Here is a 17,143-nt window from a genome sequence, read left to right on the forward strand (position 1 = left end):
GATGTTTTTCCATGAGCTACTGCAGGGAAATATTCTAAGACTTCGGGCTTTTGCCATGCTGCTCACAGCTGCACTGATCCCTTCAGGAACACGTGGTTTTTCAGTCGCGTGAGAGAGCAGCAGTGCACGCACACACACACATTATGTGATTCATTTAATCAAAACAACACGACTGGAGTGAAATGTAATTATCGCTGAAAGGTTCCTAATTCCCCTTGTGTCAATACACCTGACTCACTCCATACCATACAGTACGAGGGGCTCTTCAGGAAATTAAAACCATCACCCCCCCCCCCCCATATTCTCATCCTGCTCCACCCCCATAAACCCCCTTCACCCCCCCCCACCCCCCACCCCCACATAAGCTTTGCGCTTCATGAAATGAGGTTTAAGGTTTGCGACAGTTTCTTTTCATTTGTTTCCTTTTATGGGAGTCACAGAGTACTTTCATCTTACTCATGTAATTACTTCGCGCTTGAAAAAAAGAAAAGAGAAACCACTGCTCTTGTAGAGCATCACAGAAGCAGATTTCTCTACCAGGCATGGAGTGGAGGAAATTTACACACAGCACTAGAGTGTAGAAACATCACATATATTTCTGAAGTACATATCAATACGGCAACTAAATACAAACTGGCCTATTTGGAAATACCTAGATGATGAGAATAAAAACAAAAATAAGACGAAGAATAAGGATATAAAACAAGAGATAAAGCTGAAAACTCCCACCCCAGAGAGAAACTGCCCTTTTATGCCAAGGCTTTGACTCCTGGCTGTGGTACTCCATGCTGAAATCCCATTTTTATTTATTTATTGTTTAACCAAAAAAACCAAGGCTGTTTATGCATGCCAGATTATTATTTTTTTCATCTAAAAGCTTAGTAAATCTGTTAATAATCCTTTAATAATAAACAGACATACGCATAATGCCACTTTGGACCCCCTTGCCCCAGCAATGCTTACTGTTCTGCATTATGAGCCTTGCAATCGATGGTAGTTCTGCCCTGACTAAAAGTGTTATTGTCGCCCTCTAGTGATAAAGCTGTATAATAACAGTCTGTTGTCTCAGAGTGCCCGCTGGGTGCAGTTGCTGCATTCAACAGGAGTGAATAATAGGTTGCGGTCTTTATTAGTATTAGCAATGTAAATCTGTAAGGTGAAATCTGCCACAGCTCTTGAGCACTCTGCTATTCGCCACAGTCACGCTGAGCAGGAGTCACAGCAGCCCTCATTCTTTTTGTAGCCACTACATGGCAGTGTTGGACCATTGTTCTCCACGTGGAACGCAAGTTCCTTGGCTGTCCTAATGTATGTCAGTTTTTATTTCACTCAGTCTCTTGATCAATAAAGGTTACTCAAATCATTTTGAAGTTGTTGATTTTATCTTTAATCTTTTGTCCTTTAAACATAATGCAGTTTTGGTCAGTACCTTTTTGCCAGTATAGTTTAATTCCAGTGGCCACATGTCCTTATTAAGCACTTAGGCTTAGTGGTTTTCACCTGTCAGCCTATAATTGAATCATATTAACTGATATATTTGTGACCTGGGATCAAGATATTCTGAGCACGAAAGATAATGATATCATAAATTAATTCCAATGATAAATCACTGACTCACCAATCAGCCATCTCTCCATCACATTAGCAACCAATTACCCTACATGGCTGTACGATGACAAGGTACTGAATTTCCATTTTAATCTATTTCATTTGTTATGTTGATAGGTGACATCATAACAACATTTTTTGGTATATATTCCCCTCACACAGACATTAAATTCACAGGGTTTACAATTAGGGCCTAATTTACTAAGATCCTTTGCATGTGCAAAACCTTTTTGCACACACAAAATCAAAAACCTGACTAATTATTGGTCATGGCATTAGTTTTGCACCAGTCATTGGTTGTGTTACTGGTTTTGCATAGGCTTGAAGATTGTGTTAATTAAGTATTGTGGCTTTTACATAAAGGTCTTAATGTACACAACAGAACCATCAGCTCAACTAACTGGTTAATGGGAGAAGTCAAGGCATAGGCATGACAGGTCATTGTGAAAAATAAAAAAGGCAAAATGCAATATTAAAAAGGCCAAAAACTATACAGGTCCCTGTTTAGAAGTAGCTCAAAAAGTAGAAATTCACAAACCTCACTCTGTTCTTTTACTTGTTTTAAAACCCGCCCCATTTGGTGTGAAAATGGCAGGCTTGGCAACAATATTTAATTTACAACACAATCATCTCTTAGGAGCATTTCTTCAATATATCTCAGTCCATGGCCTCTTGATGCCTTGATGCATGCAATAGAGTACAGAATGTCAGTTTTACTCAGTGTTGGGGAGTAGTGAACTACATGTAATTAAACTAGTGGTTTAACTACATTTCACAGTAGCTTGCTGGTAGTTCAACTACATTCATATTTGCATAGTGATTCAAGTAGTTAAATTACTTTTTTTTGTTGCCATTTTTTGTGTAGTTAACTACTGAAACTACAAACAATTTTGGGCCAAAATCTTTATTTTACCATTGCTTCTCTACTATAATTGAACCCCCTTTGACCAGCCCCACCACCTTTTTCTATCATCCTGACCGCTGTGAAGGCATGCCCAGGCAATGCATTCGTCAGGCAGCCACCACCACACACTTGACCTTTGTGTAGTGCATGTGCAAAAGGGCGGGCGTTGCTCAATGCACGCATAGCGACAGCGTCATCATGGATAAACCTCCCAAATCTTAGCCTGAGGAAGAATCACCATGGCCATACATGACATTGACTAGCTCCACCGATAAAACCTACGTTTTTACTTGTGAGTTATGCAAGCCGAGAGTAAATACACTCTCTAATGCAAGGACATCAAACACAAATCTAAGAACACATATAAAGGTGAGTGTATTAACATTGACTTTGCTAGCCAATTTAGCAAAGTTTAGATAAGTTAGCCACATTGTAATGTTACATACAGGCAAGTGATTAATTCAGTGAATGTTAACGTTAGTCTAATTAAATAAAGTCTGTAGCGTTAATTCGTCTGACATTGTGTTCTACCAAAAACGAACATGTCACTAACCAGCTAATGTCAGGTTTGCTGACATAAAGCTAACCTTAGCTGACCTAGTCATACTATTCTCATAATGTATTTTGCCGCCTATACAATATGGCGCAATGCATGGGACCGGTACTCGGTCTTTCATGATAATCACCTACTATTTGATTACAATCACCTGTGTTTGCTGATCAAGGTGTCTGCAATCAATCCAATACTATGAATAGCTTAGCCAGAATCATTCAAATTAAGGTCTGGCTAGGCTGAGGTTGGCTTGCTGTTCTTTTGCCACCTAAGGTTAATATTGAAACAGCATACAATTTTACTTAAAGTTGATATAGTGATATAGAGGGTAATTCTATGTACCATTATGAATGTCATGCTATTCTATATTAGAAGTTACCTGGCTAACTGAGTAATCCTGATTGGTGCAATACCCCCACCTGGACTCTAGTTTCTGGAAGGCAGGTGTCTGACTGATGGACATTGTATACAAAACCAAAGCTAACATTGCTTACACTTTCCCATGAATAGTGGGGTATTTTATTTTTTGGTTTATGTATGACCTGTGAACAAGTGGGCACTTTTTGCAATAAACTCAACTGAGTGGCATTTTTTGCTGGCATGTGAATTTTTTGTATTATATTTTGTTATAATTTTGTATCACGTGTACATTGTCAATTTGATTTTTTTTTTTTTACGAAACTACTTTTTCTGAGTAGCTTTAGTTAACCAAACTAGATTTCACCATAGGGTAGCTTTGCTGTAGTTCAACTTCTTCCAGTGTGAAGTAGTTGGTAGCTTGCAAAGCTATGCTTTCAAAGTAGCTTCCCCAACACTGGTATTACTTAAGCCTGAACATTGGGCAGCCAAATCTTTGAAGGAACACACACAAAAGCTGTAACACATGCACAATTACTGGCCTTTAGTTCAACTATAATGAAAGACATTAAACATTTGTAGAGTCAATATATGCCAAATATTTGCAATAAAGGCAAACATGTTGTGTGTAAGTGGTGCATCAGTCTGTATAACTAGGGTCTGGATTTTTTTTTTCTTGAACAAATAACCAAAAAAACATTTATCCTGCATTTCATAGTTTAAAGAGGATTTACACGTGGGACTGCAGAGCATATTTGAAAACCGTGAGGGAAGACATTGCTTTATGAACGGCACCAAAGGTTTTGAGAACTGCATTGAGCCACATGGGGGATCATAGGCCATGAAGCTCGCCACAGATGCCTCAGGTTCTTTTATGTAAAAAGAAAGGTAAGAAAAATACACTCACTGGAATTAAGTACTTTTTGAAGTACTGTGGGAAAAAACCCAAGAGATGTTTGGCCTTCAGTAGTTTCTGTAGTGTAGTGGTTATCACGTTTGCCTAACACGCAAAAGGTCTTCGGTTCAAAACCGAGCAGAAACAGCCTTTATGCTACATGTCCAAATGCAGTTGCAAGTACCAAGAAAAAGCACAAGTGGATCAACACAAAGGTTCAGGTTGAAAACCGTGAGCCAGTCTGTGACGCAAAAGGGAGATGTAAGGACCCTTCTTGAAAGCTGAGACATAGCAATCCTTGCACTGAACTGCTTGTGAAAGGATTTAGTTAGACTGAGGAAAACATCGATTTGGATTACAAAGATGGTTCTCGTGGCATCTAGTACTGGGGGAAATTGTCATGAAAAAGAGTATTTCATGTAGAGACCCATGCTGGACTGTTGAGTGTATTTGGAGATAATGAGGGATGACATTCTGTTATCAAGGAGCTCAAACTGCTCCAAGACCTACATTGAGACAACAATGTTTTTTTTTTTACACCATTAGGGTTTCCACATATGCCTCATTGTATTTTTGGGCAATTGCAAAACCCGTGTTTACACCCATTGTTTAAGTGGGGAACTTACGCACGTGAGAGTAAACTGTGTCTTCTCAAGTTTTTGTCTTAATCGCTTTTCATGCTGAGGTACAAAAACTGCACAATCTTAAAGGATTCAAGCACATCCTCCCAGCCTTCCTCACACACAAGAAGGCCATTTGTAAGATGGTTATGGACAAGCTGAGAATAACCGGCAAGTCCCCAAATGACAGAGTTGGTCATGGTGATAAAGTTGCTCATCCTGAAATATGAGTGTGCCAACCTGGCCTACCTCCTGGCAGGACAGAACATCAGGAATGCAGAAGCAGGGCTTTATGGATAGACTACCATCACTGGCTTTCCAGAAGAAGTAGGTTTCCATAGCTTCCCTGGTGGTCTAGTGGTTAGGATTCGGCGCTCTCACCGCCGCGGCCCGGGTTCGATTCCCGGTCAGGGAATGAGCTTTTCCCCCATTCCTCTACGAATGACTCAATCATTGCTCATCATCCACCATGGTCTGAAGATGCATCTCTTCAGGCTGTGCCTGGACTAACTGTCACTACCCTGCCAAGCACTCCAAATCTAGCATTGCTCTGATCGTTTGAATCCTAATTTGTTCCTGTAGCGTTTTCATGCTACGTTCCATCTAGCACTTATTGCACTTGTATCATAATCTTGATGTTGTAGCTCGTCGTCATGCCACCTAGTTTGATTTACCATAACTTTCTGATCTAGCCTATACTTTCTGTGTGAGCTGTACTTAATGTGTTCATGGCTATGAATAACAGTAACATAATAAGTATTGTACCTTATTGGACCTGTGTTGCAGTTGTTCCAAATGACCTTCGGCATGCATACGGTACATCACTTTGGATAAAAGCATCTGCCAAATAAATATAGTGTAATGGAAGGATGTTTTAAAACATCAGTTTTGATTAAAAAGATGGTTCTTCTAGCTTCAAGTACTCAGGTAAATTGCCAGGGAAAAGAGTTTCAAGAAGAGAAGCCTGTTTTGAATTTTGAAAAAAATTAAAAAACACTTTTCTTTCTTTGACATGCCACACAATTTGTTTTGCTATCCCAATCCCACTCACTTTTTAACTGGAGATCTTTTGCGTAAGGCAAACAAAATAACCTCCACACAACATAAGTGATTTAATTGTTTTTTATGAGAAGGTTAAGACATCTCCAAATTCCTCTAGGATTGAAGCAGTTCATCCAAGACTTGCGCATGGTTTCTGTAGTTTAGTGCTTATCATGCTGGCTGAACATACAAAAGGCCCTTGGGTCAAAACTGAGCAAAACATTTGCACTTAAAGGAACGTCCAAGGACAGTTACCACAAGGAATAGTAGGTGTTAACTAATGAGAAGGTTCTTCAAGGAGTAAAGGGTGAGCCAGCCTACGGCAATAAAAATGGATATTAAAAGGTGTTGCTTGAAATTTGAGAATAAAGACACCCTGCTAGGGTTCCCACTCCTTAACTTTCAATAACTTTCAAGGCCAAGTTCCCACAAATTCAAGGACTCAAACCAGTCTTTGTAGCAATCATTGTCAAGTTGAATTTTGGAATTTACATTTTCCTGACATTTTGTTAGCAAGGTAGCTAATTATATAGCCTAAAAGTAAAACAAAATGAATAAAAGTGCATCTGTAGAGCTTTAGCACTGATGTTATTAAAATTTAATGAATACGCACATTATAATAGCCTATTGTTTCCTTATGACCAATCAATGATAGTGTTAAACCGAATGGGTATTAGGAACACTCTGGGGAAGAAAATCCAGCAATGTGTGTTGATGTTGCGGATTGATTTTTACTTCAGCTCACGCAAGCAGTTGCAGTCTGTGACAGCTATTCAGCTGAAAACTGACGGGACAGAATCTTCCTCTGATACTGATTGGTTGCGACCTGTTTTTAAATCAAATTAAGCATTAAAACACTTACTACAATGGGTATCAGGTATCACCACTTCTCAATTAGTGCATTAGGCAAGTAATAAAATACCTTTTACTTTTTTGTGAATATGTATAATCAACATTATTTAAAATTATGAATAAATGCATACTTTTCGTTCTCCCCTCACACTCAGAGAATATTGACGGCAAAGACCTGCAATGTGCATATTTTCTCATTTAAACAACCTTGAAGAGCACGTTTTGTTAGATAGGCTAGTCGTTATTTAAGGTTGTGCTGAAAGCTAAAGCGATAATTGAGGAGTGGAGTGGGGTATCATTTTTTGTGTAGCCTAGTTAGAGATTAAAACCGATTTTTCTTATTTGGAGTGTAGGGCTCTTATTTAATCCCAATAACATTACGTGAAGAAAGACGCCGTCTTGATTTACATAGTTTCATTTGCACTTGTGTATAAAAATATTATTTCAGGCACTAGAGTATATCATATTTTTGGGTAGTCCAGAGGTTTATTTGTCCAGACATAAAATATCTGGAGTGTTAATATTTAGCAAACAAGCACCACTACGGCATAACTACATTTCCCAAATGTGGCAGCCTCGTTTTGATTGCAGGCTTTGTTTTCGAGCTGCAAGTGAGCGAGTGCAGTCGCCATTTTGAGGGCGAGTTGCTGATCCGAAAAGAGGTCGTAAAAGCACGAGAACATCGTGTAGAAATAACTGTATCCCATTTCAGGACTCTCAATACCGAGTTTGCAAGGGTAAGGATATTTAAGTGTTTAAGACCGTCATGTAAACTCAGACTAGAGGAGAGGTAACCGTTACACGTAGTAATTTAGGCAGATTTCAAAGTGCATAAACTCGCTGGCTTCCTTGTGGGTGTGTTACCGACGTCTTTGTGCGGTAGCTAGCATCTTGTAGCTAGTCTGTAGTTAATATGTGTCTGTGCTTATCTAATTCACGCAGTTAATGCATGATATTGTGCGGGGATCAAAAACGGTACCTTGCAGGATTTTCCTTCGTTTATTTTTATAAGCGTCTTGGGTTAATGACTAAAAAACAAGGCAGCATGAATGCTTTCACACTTAGCAGCTAATCAAAGATGGACGACGATCAATCACTGCAGTGAGATGTCAGAAGATGCTCGTTAGCTTCCCAAAACACCATCAGCTGCAAACTAGCTTGCTAGATATTTTTGTAGTTTTCTCACGAATGTTTTCAGCATTGGCGTATTTCTTTGCATTCTTAGGCGGCATTGACATACATTTGTTTTGCTTCATATTTACGTTTAAGTAGCTATTGCTGTGAAGTAGACTATAACGTATATTTATTTTGGTTGTTTTATCCAGCTAACGTTGGGGACGCTCCTCTTGCTACGTTGTTTGTCCTAGTCCTCTGCCTCTGAAACATTTGCACTCTCGTACCATTGTCTTGAACGCTAAACGAGTAGGCTAGTATTTCTAATAGGCTCTGTGGCCATGATAAGTGGACAGCTAATGTTCGGTGGTCTCCGGAACAATTTACGTACTGGACTATTTGTACCCGCATATTAGTTTTATGGCAGAAAATGTACAAATTAACGAAGCACACGGGCTACTTTATTAGCGTGCTAGAACTTAACACCATTGTCATATTTTGCAGGGTTGGAGTTGCACCGTAGCAAGGGCCAGTAACATAATTGTGGTTGATATGTGACGTTAGCCAATGTGCTGTGTTATTATCCTTTAAGGTTTGGTTTAGTTGATAACAATGATCACGGATGGCGAATTGTTCAAAATCTCCATTCGAAAGGTCCAAGTCACCAACCTAGCGAACTATCGCAAGTTTACAGTTGGCTAACTATGGCTAGCTGTCATGTTGGTGTGGGTCTAAAGAAGCACTGTTGTGGTCGTCATGAATCTAGCTAGTTATGCTAGCTAGCCAGCCCCACAGATGTAAAGGAAGTCGCGGGTATTATCTTTCATTGTGTTGGTATTTTTACGAGTTCTGACTTTTTTCATGACCTTTTTTGGCAGATGCGGCAGTCGAAGCGAATGCGCTCTCCGGACGGCTGGCTCTCCGAGTACAGCTGGGAGGATAGGTGGGAAGAGCGCAAGCGCCAGAAGAGAGGATCGCATAGCAGCGAGAGGGAGAACAAGCCGAAGAGACACCAGCACCACTTCAGGACCTACGAAGGGTAAATACGCTTCGTTTTTTTGATTCAGTGGCTGCGCCAGTCAGGGATTTAACAAGTGCTTAGACTAATGAGCGAGAAAACCCCTGCATTTAAGAGACCACACGCTGAATGATGTTGCATACACTTTTCTGGAGTGGTTCCTGTCAAATATGAGAGGTATAGCCACCTACTATGACACATTTGGTTTTGTAAGTACGATTTTTAGACTGCAAAATTAATATGCAGTTTGGAAGGACATTTAGAAACCAAATCAATAACGAGAACTTAGGGCAAAGGGTGCAGACTCGGCTTTCAGAGGGAGTGGTGCGTTGGAGAGTGTTAACGTGTGTTGTAAATAAAAACATGTAAACATACCAAGTCGGTATTTAATGTGGGATATTTACTTGTTGGTGAATGGAATCATATTTATGTTCTTTGCAGGCTTTGGCTCAAGAGTTTCTACACTCAGTCCAAAAATTTTATTCACTGGAACATAGTGTAACCTAACAAGTGATAATGTGTCAGTCATTTGATTGGCTGCCTTGCCGAGCTGTTGCTATTTGTAACAACGGTGTCCTGTCTGTAGAGGGATTAATTATCAATTTTTTTTCTTACATTGAGATCGTAATCCATGATATTACATGTCTCCTGGAGATCTAGCATGGAGATCATTGTACCAATGTGTATTTTTTGGAGGTGCAGTGTTATTTTCGCCTTTCAAATTTGATATTCAGAGTATTTAGTGATTGTTTGCCTGGCAACAACATTTTAATCCTTAACCATGTGCAAATGAAAGAAAATGCATTGATGAATATTACATTGAAATAACATGGTATTCATTATTTTCAAAATGATCTCTTTTTGGAATTGTTTTGGTTATATAATTTATTAGAAAACACTTTTTCCCCCGTAGTAATTTTCTGGTATGCGAGTGGAAGCAGTACTCTGGTTGCGGTCCGACTTAAGCATTTTTATGGTGCCTGGCTCTAATTATAGTCTCTTGGGGTTGACCTTTCTGAGAGGAGACTTGACACGTCTGACACTGGACCGGTGTGGAAAGTGCATTCCGTTCGCAGCTGCTGAAAGGGACGTATAAATATCACTCAGGAATATGTCAATACCTCCCCTGGATGGCTGTCCCCGTAACATTACCGCTTGGCGCAGTACCCCTGTGCTGTTCCCCTGCGGAGGCTGGGTCACTGGACCACAGTCCAATAACCGCAACCACAACCCCCCCCCCCACTTCAAGTTTGCTGACTGTGTCAGGGCTTTCAGTGTGTCTGCTCATACAGAGCAGGTTCAGTCACTCTGGGTTTTAGTAGATGAACATGAATGCACTGATAGGATATCAGCGATCGTGAGGTGTCTACTCAATGCCTAAATCTCTAGGCAAACCTGGAGTTGCTCAGGATTAATCATTTTTCATTAGGACGCCCATCATCCTTTTGACGCGTTTTGCAATAAACACAGCAGTTCTGGTCCCTGTTTCCTTTTGGTCAGTGGATGCCAGTGCTTGGAAATTAATATTACCAGTCAAGGATTAAACTGGTGGAGTCCTACAATAATGATGCACAGTATCAGTTTGTTTATTCATTCTCTTGCTTTGACATGCCTGTAATGATATGCAAGGTTTAACTGGTCTCTCCCCATTGCTGGTTCGGCAGGCATTATCTGGAGACCAGGAGCTTGAACAAGAGGCCGGACTACAAGGAGCCCAGAGCGCGCGAGGCCAACATGGACCTGGCGGGGTACGGGGACGGCGGGATTGGCGGCTGCGGCGTGGAGAGGGACAGGGACTGGCACCACTACAGCAAGTCCTCCGGCCGCAGCGTGCGCAGTCGCCGTAGCAGCCAGGGCCGTTGCCGCGGGCGACAGCACAGCCCCTCCGACCGTCGCTCCGACTCGGTATGAAACTGTCCGTCTAGCGCCTCCCTCTCCCCTCCCCACGTTGTGCGCGTTCAGTAATCGCTGTTGTTCACACGACACTTAGTTTCCTACTGCCAGTTCCACCTTCTTCTGTGGAGTCTGCATATGACAGGCAGATAGATACAAGCACACGCTTTCTGACTCAGGAATAGCAGTGCATGTGTTCTTCATTTCACATTCAAGTGTCAACTGTTAACTAGCTGTTAACTAACTTAGAAATGCATTGAGCATAGCGAGGGACATCATGAAATTTCTACTAATGAGGTTTAAAAGTTAGACACAAGTTTTTAAAGATGAATGGGAGGTAAATGTATTTGGGTCTGCTCCCATGTATCATTAGGGGAGTCATGGGTTTGTGGGAGGTGTCTCTTAGCAATTTTACTGTGAAGAGGTCCCTCTGAGAAGATAGGGTTCATTATAATTAGCAGAGAAAGTGGGGGAAGAAGAATGTTCATGCATATGTAATTTGTTGTATATATTCTCTTATTTCTATATATATATATACATCTTTTTATTCCCTTTGAGAAAAGTCACTTGTCTGAAAATTTGTTGCCATGTTTTTCTTCTGCAACACAAACTATGTGGGGGCCCACGTGCCTATCTCGGGGATGAATTTGAAATTGCTGCTGTGACCCGGCGCGGTTTCTGAATGCACCGAATATCTTCCCCTCCCCCCCGCTGAATGAATGAATGGCGCGTTCTGGCCCGATTCACGCGGGGTTTATGATGGTGCCGCTGGTGACCCAATCCCAGAGGAGCCACCGCAGGAAAAGATCCAGGAGTTTTGAGGATGATGAGGAGGGTCACCTGATCTATCAGACTGGACACATGCTGAGAGCAAGATGTATAGAATATACACCTTTTTTTATTTCTTTGCTTTGTCTGTTTGACTGGAAAATAACACTAGCATAGGGTAGTTTTTGTTTGGGGGGGATTGCATATTATAAATGTTTTAAGTTTACAGTAATTTTATCATTCAGATGTCATGAGTTGGGCCTATTTAGCCCAGAATTTGCACAACTAGCATTTTTTGTTTTGTCATTTTTTTGACCATGCAATGTGGTGTACTGTAATGCTAAGTTATTTGATGGGGGTAATTCTAACTTATGTGGACTGAATAATACTTAAGCTTTTTTTGTCTGCTGCTGTGAACTGCAGCTGACCCCTCAGTTCCTCGGTGCTGATTTCCCCTCTTTATTCCTGTAGATGAGATTGTGTGCACTTTAGGAGAAGGCGCCTTTGGGAAGGTCGTGGAGTGCATTGATCATTCAAAGTAAGTGTCATCATGCTCGTCCCACTGATACTTCTTTTCCAGGGATTTCCATTGTAAAAAATGTATGTAATGTGTCTTAAATATTCCTCCCTGTTCCAAGTAGCTAGTAGTAGATTTTTTGCAGAAATTTGACCAGACAGCAAATTCACACCTTGAAATCCTGAATTTGTCTTTCAAAAGTAACTGAAAAGGACTTTGAGTGAGGACTCGAATGGGGGTTCTCATTTGAGTGGGAACCAGTATGGCTTGCTGATGTGTCCGTGTGATAGAGTTGTTGCCCTTGTACATGGAACCTTTCCTGCGTTATGGTAACAGATCACTGGATTCGTTTCAGGGGCGGCGCTCGAGTTGCCCTGAAGATAATTAAAAATCTCGATCGCTATCGGGAGGCCGCCATGTCTGAGGTGGATGTGCTGGAGCAGGTGAACTCGCTGGACCGCGATCACCAGTTGTGAGTACCGTTTTTGGCATTTGTTTTTTTTTTTTTTTTCAGTTGACCTTTAAGGTACCTCTTGATCCTGAGTTTGGTGCTGGCCAGACCAAAATCTCAGCAAACCTTATGCCATAAACTGTTATCAAATGGTATTCCGGATGGCCAGGTTTTGGGGTAAAAAATATTGCGGGATTCATTTCAGTTACAGAGGAGGAATCTTAGCTGATGTTTCCAGGATCACAGCAAAATGGTGGGATGACTCAGTTACTGGGAAGGAGTGTTAAAATGATGTTTCCGGGATCACAGTAAAATGGTGGGATTACTCTGTTACTGGGAAGGAGTGTTAAAATGATGTTTGCGGGATCACAGTAAAATGGTGGGATTACTCTGTTACTGGGAAGGAGTGTTGAAATGATGTTTCCGGGATGGCAGTAAAATGGTGGGATTACTCTGTTACTGGGAAGGAGTGTTAAAATGATGTTTGCGGGATGGCAGTAAAGATGCTGTGTGATTTGTAGGCGGAGGTAGGAGGCCGTGTCGTTGCTCACGTGTAGTTTCCCCGCTCTGTGCAGCGCGTGTGTGCGGATGCTGGACTGGTTCGACCACCACGGGCACATCTGCATCGTGTTTGAGCTGCTGGGCCTGAGCACCTTCGACTTCCTGAAAGAGAACGGCTTCCTGCCCTTCACCGTCGAGCAGATCAGGCTAATGGCCTACCAGATCTTCCGAGCCGTGCGTTGTGAGTACCTTCCCGGAAGGGGGGGGGGGAGGGTGCACGTGTACATACGAGCGGTCGAATATCGAACAGTTTGTATGAATCCACATGTGCCGTAAGAAATGTTCTTTACTGTGTGCACTGTCTGTGGCCTTTTATTCTTTACACAGTTAACTTGGGAGAATTATGTTCTGAAGTTGCTCTTGCCTGACCCGATAGTTGAAATGTTTTCTTTGTGTCTCATTCTGGGTGATAGTGGGGGGAAAGTAGTGTGTGGTGTGGAAGTTTGACTTCAGCTTGTTCATTTAAACATTCCTTAGAGATTTTCTGTTGGCAAAGATTTTCCAAGAAAGGCAGTGAAAAAATCTGGTATGAAGTATTGAGTTTTGGTTGAAAGTGTGTGTGTGTGTCCATGTTTTTTGTTTTTCAGTCCTCCACCAAAATAAGCTGACTCACACCGACCTGAAGCCTGAGAATATTCTCTTTGTGAATTCAGACTACCACATCGAGTACAATCCCAAAATGGTGAGGGTCGCCGTGATTTGTACCACTACCACCTCAGATATGACAACCGTTTACTCTTACAGAAAGATTATAGTATTGGTGTTCTCTTGCAAGTCCATGGCAGCTGCGCTTCTCTGGGGGAATGTATAAGGCCATCACAGCATGGTATATTAAATTCTTATCACAGCAGAGACTGCAACAGAAATAGCAGAACAGGAAGCTTAGCAGTAAAATGAGTAACTATTCCAGGCGATGAGTGCTATATATCCATGCTGAATAGCTCCAACAGGTTGCAGTCGGTTGCTGTAATACTAGCATGCTGTGTTGATATTACTTTACGTGCAGTAACACTGACATGCTGATGTTAATATCCAGAAACGGGATGAGAGAACCCTGAAGAGCTCTGATGTGAAGGTGGTGGATTTTGGCAACGCCACCTATGACCACGAGCATCACACGTCCGTGGTCTCCACCAGACATTACAGGGCACCGGAAGTTATCCTGGGTGAGTCCCAGTTGGTTTGTGGGTGTGTGAGTGAGTTTTTAAGTGAAATCTGTGTGTGTGCGTGTGCGAGCATGAGAGAACTGTGTGAGTCTAATGAATTGTGAGCGACTGTGCGCGAGTGTAATGAATTGTGAACGGGTGTGCACACTGCGTGAGAACGGTATGAGTCTAATGAATTGTGAGCGAGTGTAATGAATTGTGAGTGCGCGCACGCAGTGTGCCTCTGAGCTGGAAGACTAGTGTCTCTTTGTGTTTTTGCGCAGAGCTGGGGTGGAACCAGGCGTGTGACGTGTGGAGTCTGGGCTGCATACTGATAGAGTATTACCTGGGCTTAACGCTCTTCCAGGTGAGTGAGTGTGGGGTCTGGGCTGCATACTGATAGAGTATTACCTGGGCTTAACGCTCTTCCAGGTGAGTGAGTGTGGGGTCTGGGCTGCATACTGATAGAGTATTACCTGGGCTTAACGCTCTTCCAGGTGAGTGAGTGTGGGGGGAATGTCCAGGTGTATAAGTGTATTATATCTGAAGAATATAAGCCTGATGGTGACCCTAATGGCTGGATGTCGGCTCTTTGTTATCTAAACCTTTTTGTATGCGCTTATCCAAGTCACTGGATGAGTGTGTCTGCTAAATGCCCGTAATGCAAATGTTATGCAGTCCATTATTTCTGCTGCCGTTGATCTGTATCCAGTACAGTAAAAATCAAATGAATGTAACACTGCTGGATGTACTGCTGGGACCCTGCCTGTAGCGGGGAGCGTTCCCGCTGGGCTGTGTTTGCCAGCCAGTGTCCTCTCCTCTGCTTCCTGCTGGGCTGTGTTTGACAGCCAGTGTCCTCTCTGCTTCCTGCTGACATGCCCCTGACCCCTGACCTCTGCCCTCTGGCCTCCTCTCACAGACTCACGACAGTAAAGAGCACTTGGCCATGATGGAGCGGGTTTTGGGACCCATCCCGAGCCACATGCTGCACAAAACCAGGTGAGCCAGTCCCACCGTGTTACTGCAGAACCCCGTCTTAGAAAAAGGAGGAGTCAGGTGTCTGTCATTTCTGTCCCGCATTTCCCTTTATTCTTCTAGCAGACATCGGCAAGCGCAAATAGCCAGAGTTACAAGTACCAGTACAGAGTACGTTCAGTTACAGCAGATCATATTTAGTGCAAGATTAAACTAAATCATCCCAAGCCATGTCTGTTCCTGTGTTTGCATTTCTGCTGTTTGTGTGTGAGAAAAAGGTGGTCACGCAAAAAAAAAAAACTACCACATTTAATACAGATTGAGGACAGGACATGGTTTACCATGGCAGGTTCTATCCCGGAGGTTCACCATCAGTTTGTAAAACTAAGCAAAACCTGAGTATTTGTGAGAGCTGAGCTGTCACCCTCCTTGTGTGAGGTGTGTGTGTGTGTGTGTGTAGTGTGTTCTTGAGGAGTGAAATGACCCTTGTGACTCCTACAGGAAGCGCCGTTACATCCGTCACGACAAGCTGGACTGGGACGAGCACAGCTCCTCTGGGAGATACGTGCGGAAGCACTGCAAGCCGCTCAAGGTACCCCGTCACTGCAGAACAGACGCAAAGCAAGGACCCAGAGACACAAAACCAGGAGTTTTTGACACGAAACCAGGAGTTTCAGACACAAAAACAGGAATTTCAGACACTGAACTGGGAGTTTCAGACACAAAACCAGGAGTTTCAGACACACAACCCAAGTCTTTCAGACACAAAAAGACAATACCCTTCCAGGCAAAGCTAGTAGTTGGCCACAGACAGGACCTACACACAAAGTCAGGACACTCCAGAGATGTAGGCTTTATTTCTCAGATGAATCCAAACGAACAGTTAAAACTGCATTGTGGTGTTATTGGAAAACTGATAAAGTGACAGTTAAGTCTGGTGTCTCCAATCCTAGTTCTGCAGTGTCACACTCGGCCTGACTTTCATTCACATTAAAATCTGCAACCAGACCCAGAAAACCAAGGGAGGTTGGTTACTTGCTATCGACTCAATAAAAAGTGCAGAGTAGCAGCAAAAACCCACACACAGCCTGTGACTCCAGAACCACGGTTGGGAGCCTGTGCCGTGACGTGTGCCTTTGTATGTGCGAGAGCGCGCGCCTGACGGCCTCCTCTCTCCTCAGCAATACATGTCGTCCAAGAGTGAGGAGCACGAGCAGCTGTTCGACCTGATCCACAGGATGCTGGAGTACGACGTGGCCCGGCGGGTCACCCTGGACGAGGCGCTCAGGCACCCCTTTTTCGACTCCCTCAGGAAGGGGAAGAAGTGACCCCGCGGTCCCCGGGCGCCCAGCAGTTGACCCGCCCCGCCCCGGCCTTCACGTGCTCTCCTGGGGAGATTACTATAGACTGCATCAGTCCGCTCTGAGATTACCTTTAGTGTTTAACTTATGCCCGGTGTAGGAACCTGTACTGTAATTACTTTTTTTGTGTGTTCCTTGTTCATTCGTAAAATAAAACTTGATTAGTACATTTTTTTCAAAATTGTTGTGCAAGTGTGGGGTTTTTAAAAAAATATTTATTTTAGCAGATTTTATTACAGGACTCAAATCTGAGGATTTTTGCTTCATGGAACTTTTCTGCCTAAGGCTTTTTGTTATTGATGTTATTAGTATTGGCACTGAATGCATCTCTAATGGGACTATTGAGTAAAATACTCATAGGTTCTGGGATTGGCAGCAGTAGGTGTGATATGATGTCCAGTGTCTCCAAAACTTTGGGTTTGTACTGTCAACAATCACAGTACCCTGACTGAAAACAACTGTAAGCCATGTCTTGATGCAGATCCTGTTTGAAAATTGGATGAGATTTTCA

At 42.5% G+C, this 17,143-nt stretch overlaps 1 protein-coding gene and 2 non-coding genes across 3 annotated transcripts; all 3 read left to right on the forward strand.

Moving 5' to 3' along the window:
* Positions 1-4,391: 4,391 nt before the first annotated feature.
* trnav-aac (transfer RNA valine (anticodon AAC)) lies at positions 4,392-4,464 on the forward strand. Its single transcript has one exon. It is a non-coding gene; the product is annotated as a tRNA-Val (tRNA).
* Positions 4,465-5,280: 816 nt separating this feature from the next.
* Positions 5,281-5,352, forward strand: trnae-cuc (transfer RNA glutamic acid (anticodon CUC)). Its single transcript has one exon. It is a non-coding gene; the product is annotated as a tRNA-Glu (tRNA).
* A 1,755-nt stretch (positions 5,353-7,107) lies between these two features.
* Positions 7,108-16,813, forward strand: LOC135263628 (dual specificity protein kinase CLK4-like). The gene is made up of 13 exons (XM_064351899.1): positions 7,108-7,567; positions 8,822-8,982; positions 10,626-10,866; positions 11,641-11,731; positions 12,094-12,160; positions 12,495-12,611; positions 13,166-13,332; positions 13,739-13,833; positions 14,188-14,317; positions 14,581-14,663; positions 15,216-15,295; positions 15,773-15,863; positions 16,453-16,813. The coding sequence occupies exons 2-13, from the start codon at positions 8,822-8,824 to the stop codon at positions 16,597-16,599; spliced, it is 1,470 nt and encodes a 489-aa protein (XP_064207969.1). The 5' UTR covers positions 7,108-7,567; the 3' UTR covers positions 16,600-16,813.
* The last annotated feature ends 330 nt before the right edge of the window (positions 16,814-17,143 follow it).

This window comes from Anguilla rostrata, chromosome 9, assembly GCF_018555375.3.
Source record: "Anguilla rostrata isolate EN2019 chromosome 9, ASM1855537v3, whole genome shotgun sequence".
NCBI classification, from domain to species: domain Eukaryota; kingdom Metazoa; phylum Chordata; class Actinopteri; order Anguilliformes; family Anguillidae; genus Anguilla; species Anguilla rostrata.

Coding starts and splice junctions, on each gene's coding strand:
- LOC135263628 (XM_064351899.1), top strand. CDS start 8,822: ATGCGGCAGTCGAAGCGAATGCGCTCTCCGGACGGCTGGCTCTCCGAG. Junction 8,983..10,625: donor CACTTCAGGACCTACGAAGG/GTAAATACGCTT, acceptor CTGGTTCGGCAG/GCATTATCTGGAGACCAGGA. Junction 14,318..14,580: donor GGCACCGGAAGTTATCCTGG/GTGAGTCCCAGT, acceptor GTTTTTGCGCAG/AGCTGGGGTGGAACCAGGCG.